General features: G+C 39.4%; 1 protein-coding gene across 4 annotated transcripts in view; it reads right to left on the bottom strand.

Annotated features, from left to right (window-relative positions):
• Nucleotides 1-19,783, bottom strand: part of rarab (retinoic acid receptor, alpha b) — a 151,594-nt gene that overhangs the window by 51,616 nt on the left and 80,195 nt on the right. For 2 of the 4 annotated variants that reach the window (XM_016494784.1, XM_016494792.1), the window contains exon 1: nt 7,162-8,075. The exons of the other annotated variants lie outside the window; for them this stretch is intronic. In XM_016494784.1, the coding sequence (XP_016350270.1) occupies nt 7,162-7,324 (163 nt within the window). In that variant the 5' untranslated portion in view covers nt 7,325-8,075. Of the gene's footprint in view, nt 1-7,161; nt 8,076-19,783 lie in introns of those variants that run through there. 4 annotated transcript variants of the gene reach the window in all.

A 19,783-nucleotide genomic window follows, 5' to 3' on the forward strand; every position in this document is an offset into this window, starting at 1 on the left:
CCAAAAAAAAAAAAAAACAGAGATATGATTTTTTTGGCTATATCGCCCAGCTCTAGAGAAACCAGAAAAAAGGTGCTAGCAAACATTCAGAATATTGAATTAAAGCAGAAACACTGAGAAATCGTTAACCTTGTCCTCACAAACATTCTCATGCACAGGTTCGCTCACAGATTCTGGCGCCATAAAGAAATGCAGCATAACCTGATAGCACATGACTAAGAGAAGAGCTAATGTATGAAATGTGCTTGTGGTCTACAGCACATGGCGGCACTTTAAAGCAAGCAACAGCCATTACAGCTGGAGGGTTGCACATCTGATTTGGAAGTGCGCCATGTGTTGCAAAATCCTGCCCTATGGCCCTGTGGAGGTACAAACCTCACTGTTCTCCCCTGCCATGATTACAGAGCAGCTCTGCTAATGTTCAGCCTTCGGGTAAAAGTCGTCTCTCTGATCTGAAATTTTAAGACACCAGACGAGTGATGTTTAGAGTGTCGTATACTAAACATGCACATCTGACTATTAACCTGTCAAGGATCATTCTTTGGCAGTAAACTAATACAGATCCCCTCTGTCATTCATGATACATTTACCACTTCATCAGAGCTGAAAACTTGACATTCTGGAGTGAATCTAAGAGATGGTCCAGTTTTCCTACTCCATATTATTTTGTCTAAATAAAAATAAAACACTAAAAGTTGTAGTCATTACAACATAATATTGTACAACATAATATTAGGCCACGGGGAAGACGTGGCCTAATGGTTAGAGAGTCGGACTCATAACCCAAAGGTTGTGGGTTCGAGTCTCGTTCCGGCAGGGATTGTAGGTGGGGGGAGTGAATGTACAGCGCTCTCTCCCACCTTCAATACCACGACTGAGGTGCCCTTGAGCAAGGCACCGAACCCCCAACTGCTCCCCGGGCGCCGCAGCAAGAAATGGCTGCCCACTGCTCCGGGTGTGTGTTCATGGTGTGTGTGTGTTCACTGCTGTGTGTGCGCACTTTGGATGGGATAAATGCAGAGCACTAATTCCGAGTATGGGTCACCATACTTGGCCACATGTCACGTCACTTTCACTTTCACTTTCATAATAATGTACATTATGACAAATGGATATTTAGAGAAAAATGGACATTTAGAGATTTGCAAAGGATTGCATTTAACAGTGTTATAAGTGTTTAGGATTAGCTTAATGCAAGCATTTTAAAAAGGTAAAAATAAGTGTCTAATATGGACAGATATGTATCCAATATGGACTAATAATTGTACAAAAAAATTAAACGAAACAAATAAATAAAATAATAATAAATAAATATATAGTATGTAAATCATAAAATATTCAAATATATTGGACATCCATAACTAAAACAACAACAACAAACCCACGTTACATGACTACCGGGCTTTCATTTGGGTTCTCTTACAGTCATTGTTTTAGGCACTAAACAAGTACATGAAAACAAATGCATGCATTTTAACTGTGCTATCCAGAGTCCGGGCCACAGCCATTCACGGTACACCACCAGCTGGTTACATTTGTGTATGCCTCAGCCTCCCCCCACAGTCCACATGGCACAGATGTGGGGTGTGTGTGTGTCTGTGGATCCGCTTGGATGTGTGCTGCCAGAGCGCCGGCAGGCCCAGTATCTATTGCAAGTCCTACTCTGTATTTAAGGCTAAAAGAAATAAACACTCGGTCAGCCAGCCAAACCCACAGCAACACAAGCGCCACTCGTGCCAACAAGAGCCGCTGGCAAAATGCAAACTAGCAGCTCTCCCGTTCTGTGTTCAGCAGCAGACCTGCCACGCTGTCTGGAGTTCAGGCAAACCCCGGTCCTTAGCAAGCCTCGGTTAACCAACGGACCAGGGCACTTATTCTTTCCCTCTCAAACTCTACTAATTCTGCCCTTATTCTACAGGAATCCCTTTTTCCCCTCCCACTTTCCATCCCCTCCCAGCTGCAACCGGGCCGAGCTATTGCTCCCACCGGCACAGCACTGTTCATGGGAAACAATAAAACGCCACATGCGTTTCCTTAGTTAGGGCTTCCACACTGCAGCTCCATGTGAGACTCATCAAGCCATCGATGAAACACCACAGAAGCTTCACTGACTTGATCTTCATTGGAATTTTAGGCAAATTAGGGATGCAATAACAAGCTAATAATCATTTTTGTGTTATGCCTGATATTGATTCTATGTAATTTTGTCTAAAATAACAAACGAAACCATTAGATGGCAAAGGTAATCTAAATGCAGAGAAAAGGAAATGAGCATCCAAAATATACAATGTCAACTGATAGCAATTTATAATGGGAATTATATCATGCTTCCAATATATCATGTATCCCTAATGCAGATTTTGGGATAAATTAAAAATAAAGCTGAATGGACACAAAGAAAAATTAGGCTAGATATTGATAACATTTCCAAAATGTGCATTTAAAGATGTGGTATATGACCGCTTGAGGTGGATAAATTGTATAGATGCCCATCAAAGTCCTTTGACCTTTAGAAGATCTGAGTCACATGACTTAATGCAGAGAAGAAAACAAAACCTGCTCTGGTTGTTTTGAATTGCCAAAGCCAAAAATATTTACCACTACATCTCAAAACTCTCTGATACTGTGCCAACCCCTGACATAAGGCATTTCTCACCAACTACTAGAGTATTCTGTAAACGTACTACTTTTAAAGAGCCACTTTGGTTTGCCCAGTGGCTACAACTTCCATTTCTATTTTGCATGAAGTTTCCCAGAAGTGTGTGGAATGGAAATGCTGCTTTATTAGCTTTTTATTAACAGTTTTTGCAATATTTAGATTTTTCATTTAAGCCAAATTCACAGCTTGGATAGAAATATTGCTACTGTGATACTATAAGTGAAACATAAGCGATGATACTAGAGATGCACCGATTGCAATTTTCTTGGCCGATTCCGATTTCCGATTTTTTGGAAGTGTATCAGCCGATACCGATTTTTGCCGATTCCGATTTTCTTTCTTTTACAATTTACAATTACAATTCTCCCAATCTGGACTAAGTTACAGATTTTCTCTCACTTAAACAACTCTCAAAATAAAGTGCTCTGTGACTGGAAAGAGGAAGAAATAGTTAACTATTTAACTTTTTCATTAATGTTAATGATTAATGTTTTACATATTTTTTAAAACATACAAATAAATGTTGAAAAAATGCAATGATAGTTTTAAATATGACTAAACCACCAGTAGGTGGCAGCAAATGTCTGTTTTAATGAGCGAGTCATTTATTCATTCATTCAACCGATTCATTCAAACGGCTGATTCATTCAGTAATGAGGCAAGTGGCTGTCCTCATGAATGGGCCACTGAATCATTGACTCACTCGATTCGTTCAAAAAAGTGGATTCATTCAGTAATGAAACACCTTGTGTGTTGCTCGGAGATGCACAACAGTTCTGCTGTGGCTTTGATCGGAACTATTTTCGTCAGCGAAATTGAGCAAAAACAGTCAATATTTTGTCTAAAATCTAAGTCACTTTCTTTATTTGTTTGTTGTCTATTGAAATACTATTGTAAAAAATCAGTGTCACATTGCAGTCGTGTTGATATTGATATCCGGGGAAACATCTTACCTAAATCATATTTTGTAAATATCTTTTTTTCTACCGCAGTATGCATCTATACATTTCTGTGAGTTACTTTGTGTGTGCTGTCTCTCTCACACACTCACGGCTGTGCAAGCCTCATCTGGCACGACATAAATACATTATCAGTCGCCGTTTACACTGAATGCAATTAAAATTAGAATCATTCTCAAGCGAAACGACATGTTTATACACGTGACTGTGAGTGTGCGCCTGGCTGTGACGTCATTGCCGGCCACGCTGGCAATAAAAGGATCGGCAAGACGTGAGATTGACCGGCCGGTCACCGATCTGGGCCGGTCATTTGAAAAATCGGCCGATTCCGATCACTGGCCGGTCAATCGGTGCATCTCTAGATGATACATCAATGAGATGCACAATCTAAGCATGCTCTTCAACAATGCATGTTCACAAGAGATCAAGCTCTCTGTTAAAACAAAAGAGCTACACTGGAATGTCGCGAGGAGGCTTGTGAATAGAAAGTTAACAGTCTTTTAGTGGGGGAGGAACAGCAGAGAGATCCGACCGCCTGCTTTCATTCTGCTGGGTCCCAGGCAGCCTTCAGAATGATGGAGAGCTTTTCAAACACACCGTGATGGATGCCTCCCTGAGACACGGAGCACCAGAGCCTCTCACTGCGCCGAGGTAGCAGGGCTTGGAGGTCAGGGAGGTGGAGGGTCTAATCCGCTCCTGATGGCCGTGAAGGTGCTCATGTTTGAAGGCCACTAAGAACCAATCACATGGCACGCTTCAGAAGAACGCAAGACAATACACAGACAGAAGTAGCAGAAAAACGCAACACTACAGCATACTTCACTTTGAGTGTCACTTAAAGGAACACGCTCTGCAAACATCCATTATTCAAAGTCTCACGATCTTATGCAAGACTCAGTATGTGGTCATTAAAAGCTGCTGCCTGGCTTTAATTATTTTGAGGATTATCTGAAAGAGCAAAGCAATTCATTGCACTTCGGTCAATGGCCCTTGAGGGTCTTTCGAGCTCTTTGTGATTTACTCTGCAAAGTGGAAACTATGGTGGGTTAAAAAACCAAGCACATGGTTACTCCTGACCCATATACACCGCCACTGAAAGTCACTCTTCCAGAAATATGGAGAAATACAAAATATCTTCTTGGACTAAAAGCACAACTCTCATACAGGGAGAAATGGAAACAATTGGACACTAGCCTATATTCCACCCTAACATGCCACTTATACAAAACAAACAACTTTACAGGAGATCCTAGGACCGTCACTTATTTCTACATGACTTAATTTAGATCTCGTCTCCTCAAAGCTCTGGGGTCGAGCAGCACCACCGAGTCTCCTTGCTCTATGTGCCCTTTTCAAGAACCATAAATACTTTGGCTGCTAGGACTGTTCTCCATAAGAAAAGGATGCTGAGCTGCAGAACAAATCATCCCTCAAACAGGCTTACACAAGATTAGCAATGTTGACATGCCCCAACAATCACTGGAGACCATGTTTCCAGACAGACTCTGGCCCCCTGAAATGTCACGCTCGAGTTGCAAACACATACATACGCTGTGATAAGACATCGTCGTTGTCTAGTGTCCTTGTACAAGATGTGCTATTGCAAGCAGTCCCTAGTTAATCTGAAAAATATATATTTTCCATTATGCTCTAAAGATTTAATAGCCATTATATATAATTGCTATTATTCAATAATACTTGATATTTAAAATACTCAAACCAGGTTAATTTCCAAGTATCATGCTTGGCAAGAACTAATGAAGGAGTGGAATCCTGGAGCTATCGCGACCTTCAGAAAATATATATTTGTTTCTTCTTGAATAATTATTAATCAAAGTTACATTTATGCATGTTAGAAAATAAGTTTAATATGCCTATTGCATGAATATACCCATTGCATCTGACCTCTGATCACTTGGCACCAAAATAATCATTAGAAGATATGCTTCGAGTTTTACGGCCATGTGGAGATTTTCTAAGTTTATCTAGGTTTTAGATCAATTAAAATCTTCCTGACCTATGCATTGACACAATTAGCGACCTCTGTTAGAGTATAATTGCTGGTGTTGTTAACATGTACACAGAGCAGCCTACGAACTCCATTGAGAGTGTTGAAGCTGATTTCTGCTGATGAAACTGCAAACTATTTTTCTTCGATTGATTGCATCTCTGACTCCTGGTCTTCATTCATCATACCTGGTCTTTGGGGTTAACTGTAAGCTGTAAATTCCCCTACACTAACATACAAAGTAAAGTATTTAAAAAGAATCCAAACAATCAGACACAACTGCTACTGAGAAAAACCACCTAATCTTCTCATGCCTTTTATTTTGCAAATAGAAATATCTTTCTATTTTAAGAACATGTCAAACGTACTTTTAAGACAGTAGTAAAATTAGCACACCGGAACTGATGGTATTAATGTAGCTTCTTTTCAAAGCTGGCTGCACACAGCTGCTGATGGAACTTCTCAGATCTTGCTCATCAGCTAAATTGGGTTGATTTTCACACATATTCCCCTCAGTTTTTCACACTACTACACTACATTTTATTGAAGGTAAAATGCTGCAGAATGAGAGTTTGTAAAATGAATGATCCAACTATAAAATGTATAAGGTAAAAAGCTTCTCCAAAGCAACCACTAAGATTATGCGTAAAATGAGGTGGTAACACGCAGGAACCACAATGCACATGGGAGTAACACCAAATCACACGGAGAAAATGGTGCAAAAATAGTGTAGGTTTCACAATGTACAGAAATCGAGAGCACTGATTAATATACATGTAAACGTATACCTGATTTTCATGTAAATACTGGTTGAATAAGGAGTTTTAAACCAATCTGATCTGTATGACATCTGTATGATATCTAAAAAAGCTTTCTACTACTGAAGTTACGCAAACACTACTGCACTAAATGCACATAATCATTCAAACCAAAACTAAAACAAGTTAATGGTTTCTAAGAATGAACTGACACAATGTAGGCCCTAATGCATAGTGGTCACTGCGAGAAACTGACTCAAAATTGACCTTTGACCCCCAAGCCTAAGGAATTTGAACCCACATACATTTAGTTTGATTAGTTTGTTACTCATTCATGACAATATCAATAGAAATATGGTGGAAATTCAGTGCCTGAAAGTGTCTGGACTGAGATACTATATAATATGATTACCTATAAATGTAACATTTCATAAAGCCACACTAAATACACAGTACTCCTATATTATCAATGAATTAATATCACACTGACAGGAAATACGTGTTTAAATTGAGCCTTATTCTATAACAACAGGAAGTAAAATATATTACACATATTTACAGCGCATTAGCAGTTGTCTAGGTAGTCAACTCACTAGGTTTGAGACACAGCCAACATGTATACACGCTGGAAAACAGCTGATGTGTAGTTGCCCCTGTAAGAGCCCCAGTGACCCCCCCAAACATTCAGCAGTCGGGGGAGGAACTCCGAATGAAATTGTCCGCATAATGTTAGATCAGAGACTGTGTTAAGGATAAAGAAAATAAAAGGCCACCTACAGTGATTGGAGCCGCTCCAGTACGGGGTCCTGAAGCCGCGGGCCGCTCCCGACACGAGGCCTTTCTCCGGGATCAGACAGCCGCGGTTCTGGTGGTAGTAATCCATGCTTAAAAACGGGTTCGGACTAGGGGTCAGCCCAACAACGTCCACACTCTCGTACATCGTGAAATAAAAGCAAATATTCTCCAAAAGTAAATGCTTCCTTCTTCTAGTCGCAGCAAAAAGACTCGAAATGCTATATACAACGGGGAAAAATAGCAGGTTAAAATGTAAAAACCCTAATCAAAACAACAAAACCGGCGCAAGAAGTGCGATTTCACACTTGATGAGAGACGCTAATAATTTCAGCAGAAGCTCGCGCTGTCCACGGGGAATGAACTACATTCTTCAGATGTTAAAAACCTGCGCCAGTTGTTGCCACACAGCGTGCTGTTGAAACTGTGTCTCTGTAAGAGACCCAGAGATCGATGTGAAACTGCTACATGAGTAACTGTAAGCAGCAGAGTCCCGCGCTCAGTCCGTGGAAACCTCCGAAAACTGTTAGCGCCGATTATCTTGAAAAGCTCCCAAACGCCTCCTTGCCCCAAACGAAACGTCTTCTAAACGCTATTCGTTAACAGGCCGACGCATATTTACTGTAAACACGCAGTCGTTTGCATCGATGAGAGAGGGTTTGGTGTTGTGAATAATCCCGCTGGAGGTTGCCGATCAGACGCGGGACGAACTTGCTCCAGTGTTTCCAGACGCGAGCTCAAAGTAATGCCTTCTGCATCCTGTGTCGAACCCCTCGCATACTTGTGGGAAATGTCTCCCTGAAAAACGAAAGCGCTCCTCGACAGAGTAACTCTGGTCTTCACGCACGTTCCAGGCTATCCCACACCGCAATTCTTGACGAGTGTCAGCAGCTGCGCACAAACCCCGCCCCCGTCCACCCCCACTCTGACTGCGCCGCTCTCTGATTGGCTGCCGATAAACCTAATCTCGGTTTTATCAATGTGCCATCCATCAACCAGGATCTGTCGCCATAACAAGCTGAAGTATAAAGTTTGTACATACACATGTTTACATGTATTTGACTGCCGTTTTCTTTACAAAAAACAAACAAACAAAAAAACAAAAACAGAACTACGTTAAAAAGCAAGAAACAGGACCAGTTATCACGACATTAGTACAGTCGGATTAGGAGGTTTTGAAAGAAACATACTTTTATAAGTAGGCTATTTTTGTTTCATCAAAAAATATTTTTTTTACATACACGTTTACATTTATTTGACTGCCGTTTTCTTTGCAAACAAACAAACAAACAAACGCAGAACTATGTTAAAAAGCAAGAAACTGCACCAGAGTTATCAGGACATTAGGACAGTTGGATTAGAAAGTTTTGAAAGAAACATTTTATAAGTATTTTTGTTTGATCAAAAATGATTTTTAAAGTTTTATATAGCTCAAGCTTAATTACTGTATCATATTGAGACAAAATGTTCAACTTGTTACGGACATAATACATCTAATATAAACTTGTGTATAACATTTGCAAGCATTGAAATATTATGTATCCCTTAATCTTATTAAGATACTATGTTTATGATTACACATTTTGCCATGTAAAGGAGAGGGAAACTTTGCTATATATATATATATGGATGCATATATGTATACCTATACATACATATATACATACAGTCAAACCAAAAAATATTCAGACACCAGATATATTTTTTTATATTTTTTTACTAGTGGGTGCAGGACACTATAGTTCATTTATGTAAGTGAGGATAGCATAATAAAGTAAACTGTGACATATTATACCAAAAGTTCTTCACACAGTGGACTACCAGTAAAATTGATAAAGATTTGGGACTAAAAATTATTCAGACACTTTGACCTGACCATGTTTTGCTTAAATGTTTTTTCTTTAATTGTTAATGCAACCTTTTTACAACACAGACTGAACAAAATAAAGCATTGCTTGGTAATTGGTCGACCTAAATTGGTATTATCTAATTGTGTACTTAAATTTAACAGCTGACAGCTATTCAACCGAATTAATTACTTACCTTTCTATCAAAGTTATCTGACATTATCAAGATGAAGTTCTTAGTTCTTGTCATATTTTATTACCATTTTCTAAACTATAGTGAATAAACTGTGATAATGTGAGAAATGTTGGAGTCTGAATAAAGTTTGGTTTGACTGTACATATACACTATGTAATGTTTGTATTAATACTTGTATTTTGTATTCTCTACTTGAAATGGGTGTCTGATCAAACATGACTTTTTTATCTTTATTATTTTTTACCAGCCTATTACAGTTCTAATCAGTTAGAATGTAGCACTATAAATGCCAGAACTTGTACTTAATAATAATAACAATAAGTCTATATACACACAGATCATCTCTTCTAGTAGCCACCATGCTGTCTCTGTAAAGAGCAGACACTCACTGACCCCAAGACTGCTTCACAAAGTGAGGTAAACAACACATTGCAACACTATCTAGTTTCCCACCACAAAATCCATAGACGCTGTCTGGAGAGTAGTGTTCATAACAAGGCAATGAACACTCGGGCTGCAGCCCTACAGCATCCGTCAGCTCAACGCGCCAAGGTTGCTGCCATCCGATGATGGCTCCATCCATCAGTGAAACGACGTATTAGCCTCCCCTTATTTTCCGGCTTCAGCCCTCACATTTTTGTCCTTGACATGTAAGAGGTACTGTATTGATTTTTCACCATCTAAAATATTAGCCTGCACACAAAAGGCCGCTCATTCAATAAATACACGTTTATTAATGGATAGTCCTTTTAATACAACCAGACCCATATAAATCTGGCTATGAAATGGTCAGGGAAGAGGGAAATGGCTGGCTCTAAATAATACTGCTTTATATTTGTGCCAGTTTAAATGTTTCACTGAAGACATAACACAGGACAAATGTCTGTAATACTATATAAACAGTAAACACAGTTAAGGTGCGGTCACATTTAGCATTGTTCAGCAATTTTTCGCAGGCTAAATCCAGTCATTTCAATAGGAATGCATTTCAGAATTTCAGTCGAGGCGAAAGCTTTCCCCTGCAGATTTCACATCGGGTTCAACTGGTCATGCAAATTTTCTGTGTGATCTGTGCTGCATACATTGCTACACTATTGACAATGAATGGACCATTTTTGCCTGCAAAATGTCTCTAATTTGGCCATGACTTCACACAAAATAAGCTGAAATTTGACTCAAATTCTCTGATTTTAGTGACTTGATTGCACAGCATCGATACTGTTTTTAATTGACAATTGCTTGAACACAATTGTGTGGTGTATTAGAAGAGAAAAACAACAACAGACTAGCATGATAAGCTACATATGTCATTGATAGAGGCAAATGACCTGAGTTTCTCAATACCTTGAGACTGCAGGAGTGTAGAGGGGCAGTATATCGGGGGAGGAGGGGGTTGTATGGCGGCTGTTAGGAATTCAAAGACTTTATGGGGCTTTAGGAGGAAATGCATGAGCAAACCTGCTGGCAACTTGAAAGTGTGAGGCTATTTATTACCCTCGATCCACCTCCCCCACTTCACTTCCTCTAAATACGCATAAAAAGGCTTCTTTATTTTCTATTAAGCTCGACTTCTTATCAATGCTGCGCGATATATGCTGTTAGGAGCGAATGCACGTTCTCGAGAGCACATATTATGCAATGTCAATGCTGTTAGATTGGGTTTGCGAGGTGTTAGCATACTGATAGCATGCGGGTTTAAATGCTTATCATTATTCTGTCAGTCACATGACCCAGTTTGTCCCAGAATGCCCGGCCCTGATGAACAGATGGGTGTTTGCATTCACCCACAATGCCTTTAATCTGTCTGATAGGGAGGGGCCATCATTCAATACTGTTACAATGAGCACAGTATGGATGTGCCTCATGCTATTAACGCCGACAAAGGTCAAGAGAAAGATACCATTCGACATTCTCAACGGTGACAGCTTTTGAACTCCAGCTATATAAAAAATTGCATATGACAAAGTGAACCATTTTCCCATAAAATGCGATCACATAGGCAGTATGTTTAATCTGAGCGACATAACCTTGATCGCTATCTCCGGACATGCACACTATTAACTCTTCTGTGAACCTCGCTGAAGCAATTTCCTGAAAGCGAGTGACATAAAAAGAGGGTTATTTCTTATATAGTCATTAATGATCAAATGTCATGGACTTTTGTAAATTATGGTACAATATAAATGCATTTAAAAGGTTTGTGCCGTTACTATATGCCAGCTGATGCTTACTGCTGTGGTAAACATATGGTGGAGATTAGCTACCGTGAACCATTCTGCCAGATGTGTAATGTTAGCGGGTGAAGGCTATTGACTAGTCCGCAGGGCCACTGATGATCCTGATTGCTTGAGCAGTCCCGTCTCATTACTCTTGGCTCAAGGTCAAGGATTAAGTGATGAGAATAGATCCAGCATCTTACCATCCTTATGGTGAGTTGTTTGTTTGTTTGAATGTGGGTTTGTGTACTTGAGGGTGAATATGTGAGACATTTACATTGTCATTACAGATTTATAGTTATATAGTCATCACCACAGATTTTTAAATGCACGCCCATAATTTAAACATCTTTTTTTTTGTAAGACTTTAAAAAGTTAGCTCACCCCAAATAAGAATTCTGTCATTATTTATTCATCCTCATGTCACTTGAACTGTATGACTTACTTCTGTGGAACACAAAAGAAGATACTTTGGAAAAAGTCTCCGTATACAATTAGAGTCAAGTATGGAAGCCCATTTCCGCCAAATAAGAAACACAAATCATGCCTTGGTAAATCATAATTATCACAAAAATTCATATTTGTGACATAAGTGGTCGAAATCATTTGAAGTAATGAAAATTTGAGACACTAAGACTTTGAGACAGTTAGCATTATGAGATACATTAAGTTATTTTTATGAGATTAAGTCAAAATATTGACGTTAAATTGACATGAAATTATTAGATAAAAAGTTATAAGATATGAATTATAAGAAATGATAAGATACTAAGCCGTAATTATGAGATTAAGGTTTAACATTTTAATGTCATAATTGAATTGTTGCATAATAAATATAACTTTTTAATCTCATAATTTCAGAATTATGATTTACCAATGCATTTTGTTTTCTTATGTGGCAGAAATAAGCTTCCATACAAAGTCTAAAGAGTCTAATATTGTTTTGGGCCTCGTTAGCTTTGATTATATGGACAAAAACAATTGAAATAAATGGTCATTTCTGGGTGAACTATCCCTTTAATGCATCTCTATTTTGTTATAGTCAACAAATTTCATCTCCTCTAATTCGGATGGCCAGGTGATGGGCAGTTTGAACAATTTCTTTTAAGATTAAGGTGCAGCATGAGTGGTCAAGTCCACTTCACCTGTCCCCCAGGCTATGCATCATAACACTCTATTGACCTTCTGACCCCTACTGACCCAAATAACATTTGAACAGCTCAATGACACATATGACTGTTTGTATAAGATCAGCCAAGTATGTTGAAGGCATATATGTGTGTTATTACTAACACAGTGTTTCTCAACCCTGGTCCTGGGCGCCCCCCAACACTGCACCAGGGTTGAGAAACACTGATCTAACACATCATACTATATAGTTTCCTTATCAACCCCACAATTAACAGCTCTTAACATGTTATCATTGGTCTTTTGCGGTGTATAGTGACCTATATCAGTGGTTCCCAACCTGGGGTCCATGGCCCCCCGCGGGAGATGATATGCTTTGAGGTCAAATAAAGATGTATAAAATGTTCCACTAATAATTTTATATAAAAATGTTGTTAAATCATATGCTTACAATGCCAAGATAAGGCAATTAAATAAAATAAACAATTAAATAAAAGTGTAATTGACAGTAGTCTACCAGGGCTCCAGACTGCGACTAAATGGATATTTTGCAAACCTTTTTTTTCTGCCGGTGACACTAAATTTTGTAAGATGTCACGCTGGTGCCACTACCAATCTGCCTAACTGATAGGCGTTAGCATTCTGTTGTACATGATAAATACGTATTAAACGCCAAATGCACAAACGCACCAAAAGCAAAACGAAATAGCACTTCTCTTTTGAAACCGCGCGTCGCACGGACCTTTTATCAGCTCAGCTCAAAAGAAAAGAGAGCGCAGTGTGAGCTAAAGCGAATGTATTTACTACACTGACCAGTCGCGATCACGAGACCACTAAACAGTGCTGTGAGATCTAGTGATAGCGCTCGAGTTCAGCGCAGAGTTCTCCAGTACAAATCACATAGGTGTGCGATTTAAACTAGTTTAAAGCCAAATAAATCAGAGCTGGATCATTCTCAACAACTGATGTGGAAACACCTGTGCAACAACGATCCAGTTAGAAGGCGTTTCAATTTACAAATCACCAACATTTACCATGGTTTTACTGTAGTAACATTGACAGTAACCATGGTATTGTGGCAGAAAAGTAGAATATTCATATTGAATTTAATTATATTAATAGTGTACTAAATATATTAAAGGAGTAATGGAATATAATCACAGTATTTTTGTTATTAAGTCATATTAGTTGTTTGTTGTGCATTTGTACTTATACTGAATGTCTTCAGGTTACTGTTTTTCATAGCAAATATTATAGAAAACATATAGTTAGGCTACTTTTTACCATGGTAGCGAGGTGCTGTACCTGTGGTTATCATGATCTACAAATGTATGAAAGACTGTCATATAGATTGTCATATATGTAAGTAGGGGGGGCCCCAAGGAAAAAAGGTTGGGAACCGCTGACCTATATGATAAATTCTCGCTCTTTTCACCAGTAATGGCCCAGGCGCAGATCGAGCGCAATAGGGAAATGTGCCGAGCTGGTTCAAATGTTAATGGTTCATCTGAAATCCCCTGCTTAGCCAGCAGGTTGAGGAACAAAAGCCCCATAGAGGTGCAGCTTGCGGGGTCTGGACATGACAAATGTGTCCGGGACCGGGGCAGCGGTTGCTGTGGAGCTCAGGGGAGTGAAAAGCGGGGGTAGTGGAATGATCTACCAAACCCAAGCCTCATTGAGGGCGTCGCATCGGGGGGCAGCGGGGGTCACCCCATCATCATCACCATTTCAAAGAGCCTAAGAGCGAGGTGGAGCTGAGTACGGGATGGGGGAGGTCCGCTGACCCCGACCGGTGTCCCCGCACTACTCCATCTTCTGCGGATGGTAACGGCATGAAAGGAAGCCCCATCATCTCTACTCCCGGCACGACAGAGAGATATTGAGAGGATGAGAGACAGATAGGGGCTGCTCTCTAAACAGGCCCATTACCTTGACACCCCCTAGAGGAAAGACCCTCACCCCCAACACTCTCGCTCTTGATTTCTCATTCCGGCTCTCTTTCACGTGGAGGCAAACACACAAAGGACCCAACGGGACTGCGCTGTGATGGTGGGCCTCGGGCAGGAAGAATCTGCTACATTACACAGACGGGCGGCCAAAACAAAAGCCAGCAATTTCTCAATTTAAAGGAGTTCTGAGTCATCAAACGCACCTTGGCAGACCACAGCCAGTCAGCCAGCCTTCCAGGCCACCAGCCCTCTATCTTATCAAAGCAGACCCACTCCCCATGGAGGACCCCATATCACCACACATAAGAACATCAAGCAGCCTTTGTGATAATGCTCGGTCTTTACTGCCAGTGGCTTAAGCCTAAGCCCCATGCATATCAAAAAGCTCTGAATGTTCTGGCCTAACCCCCGCTTTGCATATAGATACTGAGCCTATTGACATATCGATTCTCCTGGCCAAGGACCATGAAAGCAGCCGACGCAAATCCCCCCTTTAATCAGCGAAAGCCCCCTAAAGCGGTCTGAAGCGGGAACAAGAGCTGGTCGCTCTGCTACAGTACCCTCACAATGGCCTGGCAAATGCACCATTATGACTTGTTTGACCCTCCTCTCCAAGTGCACTGGCCACTTTGAGAGGGTAATTAACCCATCTTTCTCACTCCCCTTGATACAATTACAATAGAGGCACAGCAATCCTCAAGCGCTCTCATGCACTTGCGCCGGGGAAGGGGGCAGACGGGGGCCACGGACGGGATGGGTTGATCAGGACTCACGGAGCACTGAGAGGCTGAGTGCTTCAGAACAAACACGAAGAGATTAAAGGTTTAGTCCTTGAGAAGTAAATGAAGAGGCAAATGTTAATGAGCTGTTTGGTTATCATATTCTCGTACAGAATGATATGATGCACGCTCTAAAAAGTCAGCACGGACTGCTGTCCGCAACCCATTTTATTTCTGTAATGTGAAGTATTTCAAAGGGGACAAGCAACTAGATTGTGAAAAGTGGGCGTTACATACCGGAATGAAGGCAGAACGAACGAGAGTTTGCTAAAACAATGCCTAAATAGCTGTTTGGCTGTTGGTTAATTTTAGGTCATAGGTTTTCAAACTGCAAGGAAGGTGGTCTGTGGGGGGAAAAAAGAGGAAAAGTAGTGTACGGACGGACGGATGGATGGATGGATGGATAATCTGTATAAAGAGTAAATCTGTAAAATGTATAAAATGAATAAAAACAATACATGAATGAATCAATAAATAAATACGGTGGTCCATAAAAAAGAGAGCAAAAATAGTGTATAAATGCGTAAAATGAATAAAATAAAAGCATATACATAAATATAACATTGTGTTATATATATATATATATATATATATATAAGGTGCTAATAAATTAAGGTACAATAATAAATACATTATTATCATTATTATTACATGTTTAATTCTGATTTTTAAAGACTGGAAGTCATGAGATTAAATCACAATTATTTTATCTTCAGATTTATACATCTAAGAGTGCTTAAATATTGGGGAGAAAATACATTATCAACTTACATGAAAATATGTTTATATGTTATGAAGATGATCAGATTTGTGGGTGCTTGTTAAAGCATGTGTTTCTCAGTTTGTCAAATGCTACACTGGAGCTATAATATGAACATCTCAATGTATTTCTACATCTGTAGTACATGCAGTCCACACTGTATCTGACAGTGTGATATAAAGAGATCTCTCACTCAAGCCATTTCTAGTGTGCTTCTTGAATGCAGAATGAGCACCTCCTATAATCCACTTCTCTGAGGGAAATGCAAAGGGGGCAAAAGAGAAGGGAGATGAAAGAGGGCTGGGTAGTTACGATGGAGTACAGGCTCAGCGAGGCGGTGGGGGAGGCCAGTGCACTGATAATATTTAACCAGGCCCGGGTGGACCATCTGGAACCCCCCCATCAACAGTCCAGCTCTCACATCTGGGTCCTCCTCTGAAGGAGTAACTCGCATTTGCCTTCAAATAAATAGTGCTGTTTTTACATGATTCTGAAAGAAGGTCAACACTCAACTCCCATGACCTCATGCAAAACCATTCTAAAATGATTACACACACTGTAGATCACTTAATTATGTCAACCATCTGAAGCGCTAACACACAACGCTCAAAAATGTTTTATGCAGATGTCACATTCCTGAAAATTTCTAAAACAAACCCACTCCTGAAAAGTAATCTTTAATTACTTTTCCTGTTCTGAAAGTAATCTTTAATTACTTTCAGGACATGATCTATTTTGAGTCCCTTGCTTCTACCTTAATGTGAGGCCTGCAGTTTATACTATTAGTTAGGTTGGGATTCCCCCTAATTCTCCAGAGCAGCTGCAAACCCGTGTGGGGGTTGGGGGGAGGAGGGAGGAGGTACATGAACAGGAACAAACACCCTGACCCCCGGCCCAATTGGCCAGCCATTCTGGTCCCCATTCCGAGAGCCACTGCACTTCCCGTCTCCAGACTCCAGTCTAAGAAAACAAGCATGCTGTCACTCTAGAAGCCCTTCCACATATTTCAGTAGACCAGATTTCTTTTGGATGAGACGGAAGTTGGACTGGAGCGCATGTGCACTGAGCTACAGGATATTTCTTCAGTATAATTACAGCTCATTTTTGACATCGCATTGTGATTCGATAGTCTGCATCTAAACATGAGTTATGGTTTACTGTCAGCGCCTTTTAAACTGAAGTCTGTCTCTAATACTGCTAAAAAAAAGTAGAGGACGTGATCAGTAAAATAGATTTGCCCTTTAATCCCCATGCAAATGCAAACACATGCAATACATTTCTACGAAAGATTTCTCTTGTTTAAAGAATATGTGCTGACACCTTGAGAAACAAAATGAGTGCAAAACCAGTCAATGTCTGTTAATCCAACATTAACATATGACATAGTTCTAACAATGGAAAATGTGGTATAAAGATTAAAGGTTGGAAAATAGAAAGGTTTTAAACCTTAAAGGAACAGTTCACAGTTTAATTCAGTCATGATTTACTGACTCATGTTATTCCAAGCCCATATGATTTCCATAGAGGACAACGGGACTTAAAAAAAAGAAAAGAAAAGAATCTATAAATTGAAATTGAATTGGAACTGGGTATGTCAAGCTTAAAAAGGCAAAAAAAAAAAGCACCATAAAAGTACTGTAGTCCATATGACTCATACATTACATTCAAGGTCTTCTGAAATCATGCAATAGCTTTATGTGAGGAACAGACACAAATTTAAGTTATTAAATGACTGCAAATTATACATCAACACCATTTTGTCAGTAGTTCTCATGTACATTGTAACCACACGTTGACATTAAACAGTGCATCAAAAGGTGTCATATTTGATTTGCGAGCTATATATAAGGGAAAAAAGGCAATAAATGTTTTTTGTCATGAGTCGTCTTGGCAGACCCAGTCCTTATTCACTTTCACTGTATGGAAAAAGGTGGCCAGGATTCTTCAAAACATCACCTTTTTTTGTTCCACAAAAACTAAAAAGTGAAAGACCACAGCATTCTTCTGATTAAAACTTCACCCTGTTTTGTTTGGGTTGAAGTAGCAGTTTGGTTTTCTACATTAGCTTCCTGAACACGGATCAGCAGCAAGAAGAGAGGCCAAATGTGTTCATATTTTAGCCTCTTAAGATAATATGGTTGTACAATAGCACCACTGTTTAAGATCTGTGAATGAGTACAAGACTTCCAAATCAAATTCATTCAACATCCAGGAAATATTTAGCATGATGATAAGAGCACAGAAAAAAATGGGTTCTGCTCATTGCACATATGAATTCTCAACTAATTATAAATGGAAGAAAGCACACAGACAAAACCACAACATTCTCCACTATCTAGACCCTCCATGCCAGACGAAAAAACACTCCTGTAAATGTCAATATACTGTTTTTACTTTGTCTTCAAGCAGGACACTGAGACTGAAAAGGGCTGAGCTCAGCAAATTCACTCAGAAAACAAAAAAAAGTACCAGAAAGTTTTCTACACATTGGAATGCTTTTGAAAAAGAAATAAAAGTCCCCAGAGAAACCTGATAACGAAATTACAAGTCAAAACTATTAGCTGGCACAATCATGACAAAATCAGCTGGCCATGATCCAGAATGCCGTCAACAATGGGATTGATGTGACACAGTGTAATACAAAACTTCTAAAGAAGTGCTTGAAAACATGCCATCCATACATACTTATCAGTGTGACTGTTCCTGTGTGATTATGTGATTTAATCTAGGATTTCAGTACATTCTATGATTTAGCAATAGGAACTAATTACTAGCTTGTGCTCTGCGAAACTCAAAAGATTTACAGGCCTCTACTGAGAACATTTCTCTATTGACCCATCTGTAGATATAGACTACAGTTAAAACGTTTGGAGTTGGTAAGCATAAGTCCCACCAATGCTGCATTTATTTGATGAAACATACAGTATATGCAGTAATATTGTGGAATATTATTACAATTTAAAATCACTGTTTTCTATTTTAATCTATTTTAAATTCCTGTAATGGCAAAGCTGAATTTTCAGCAGCCATTACTCCAGTCTTCATTGTAACATGATCCTTTTAATTAATGTAATGTGTCCTTGCTGAATAAACGTATTAATTTCTTAAAGGGGTCATATGACGTTGCTAAAAAGAACATTATTTGGTGTATTTGGTGTAATGCAATGTGTTTATGCGGTTTAAGGTTAAACGAAAAATTGAAATCGCATCATATGACCCCTTTAAAAAAATACTGATTTCAAATGATTAGCTACTACTAAAATATATGTTCATTCTGTGTTGGATATCAAAATGTAAGGTTTGGTTGTTCTGACATAATAAAATATTAGTTAGTTCCACACAAGCTTCATGCATACAATATATAATCTCAGATTTGACCCCGAAGTACATGTAAATTAGTCATTTTGTACAATTTTATTTCAGCAGTTTCTAACTGTCAGTCTTAATAAAAAAAAATAAAAAAAGAATAGCCATTATCAGCTGCCACAGGGCAGAGTACAAAATCAAAGCAGATATGCTAATAGCAACTCTTGGACACAATTAGCGAAAAGGAACTCGCTCCATGTGCCACGAATGATTAGCAAATGAACTTTTCCTTTTGATGTAGACAAAAGAGGCGGCTTATTCCTCCCTCCTTCCTGCCAGCCTCCTCAATCGTTTCTTTCCAGTACATTCCAGTGAGCTGCTGGACTGGCATGATTGATACGGACATGGTGGCAAATAGGTTTGGCA

This window comes from Sinocyclocheilus anshuiensis, unplaced genomic scaffold (assembly GCF_001515605.1).
Source record: "Sinocyclocheilus anshuiensis isolate Anshui unplaced genomic scaffold, SAMN03320099.WGS_v1.1 scaffold1166, whole genome shotgun sequence".
Taxonomy (NCBI): domain Eukaryota; kingdom Metazoa; phylum Chordata; class Actinopteri; order Cypriniformes; family Cyprinidae; genus Sinocyclocheilus; species Sinocyclocheilus anshuiensis.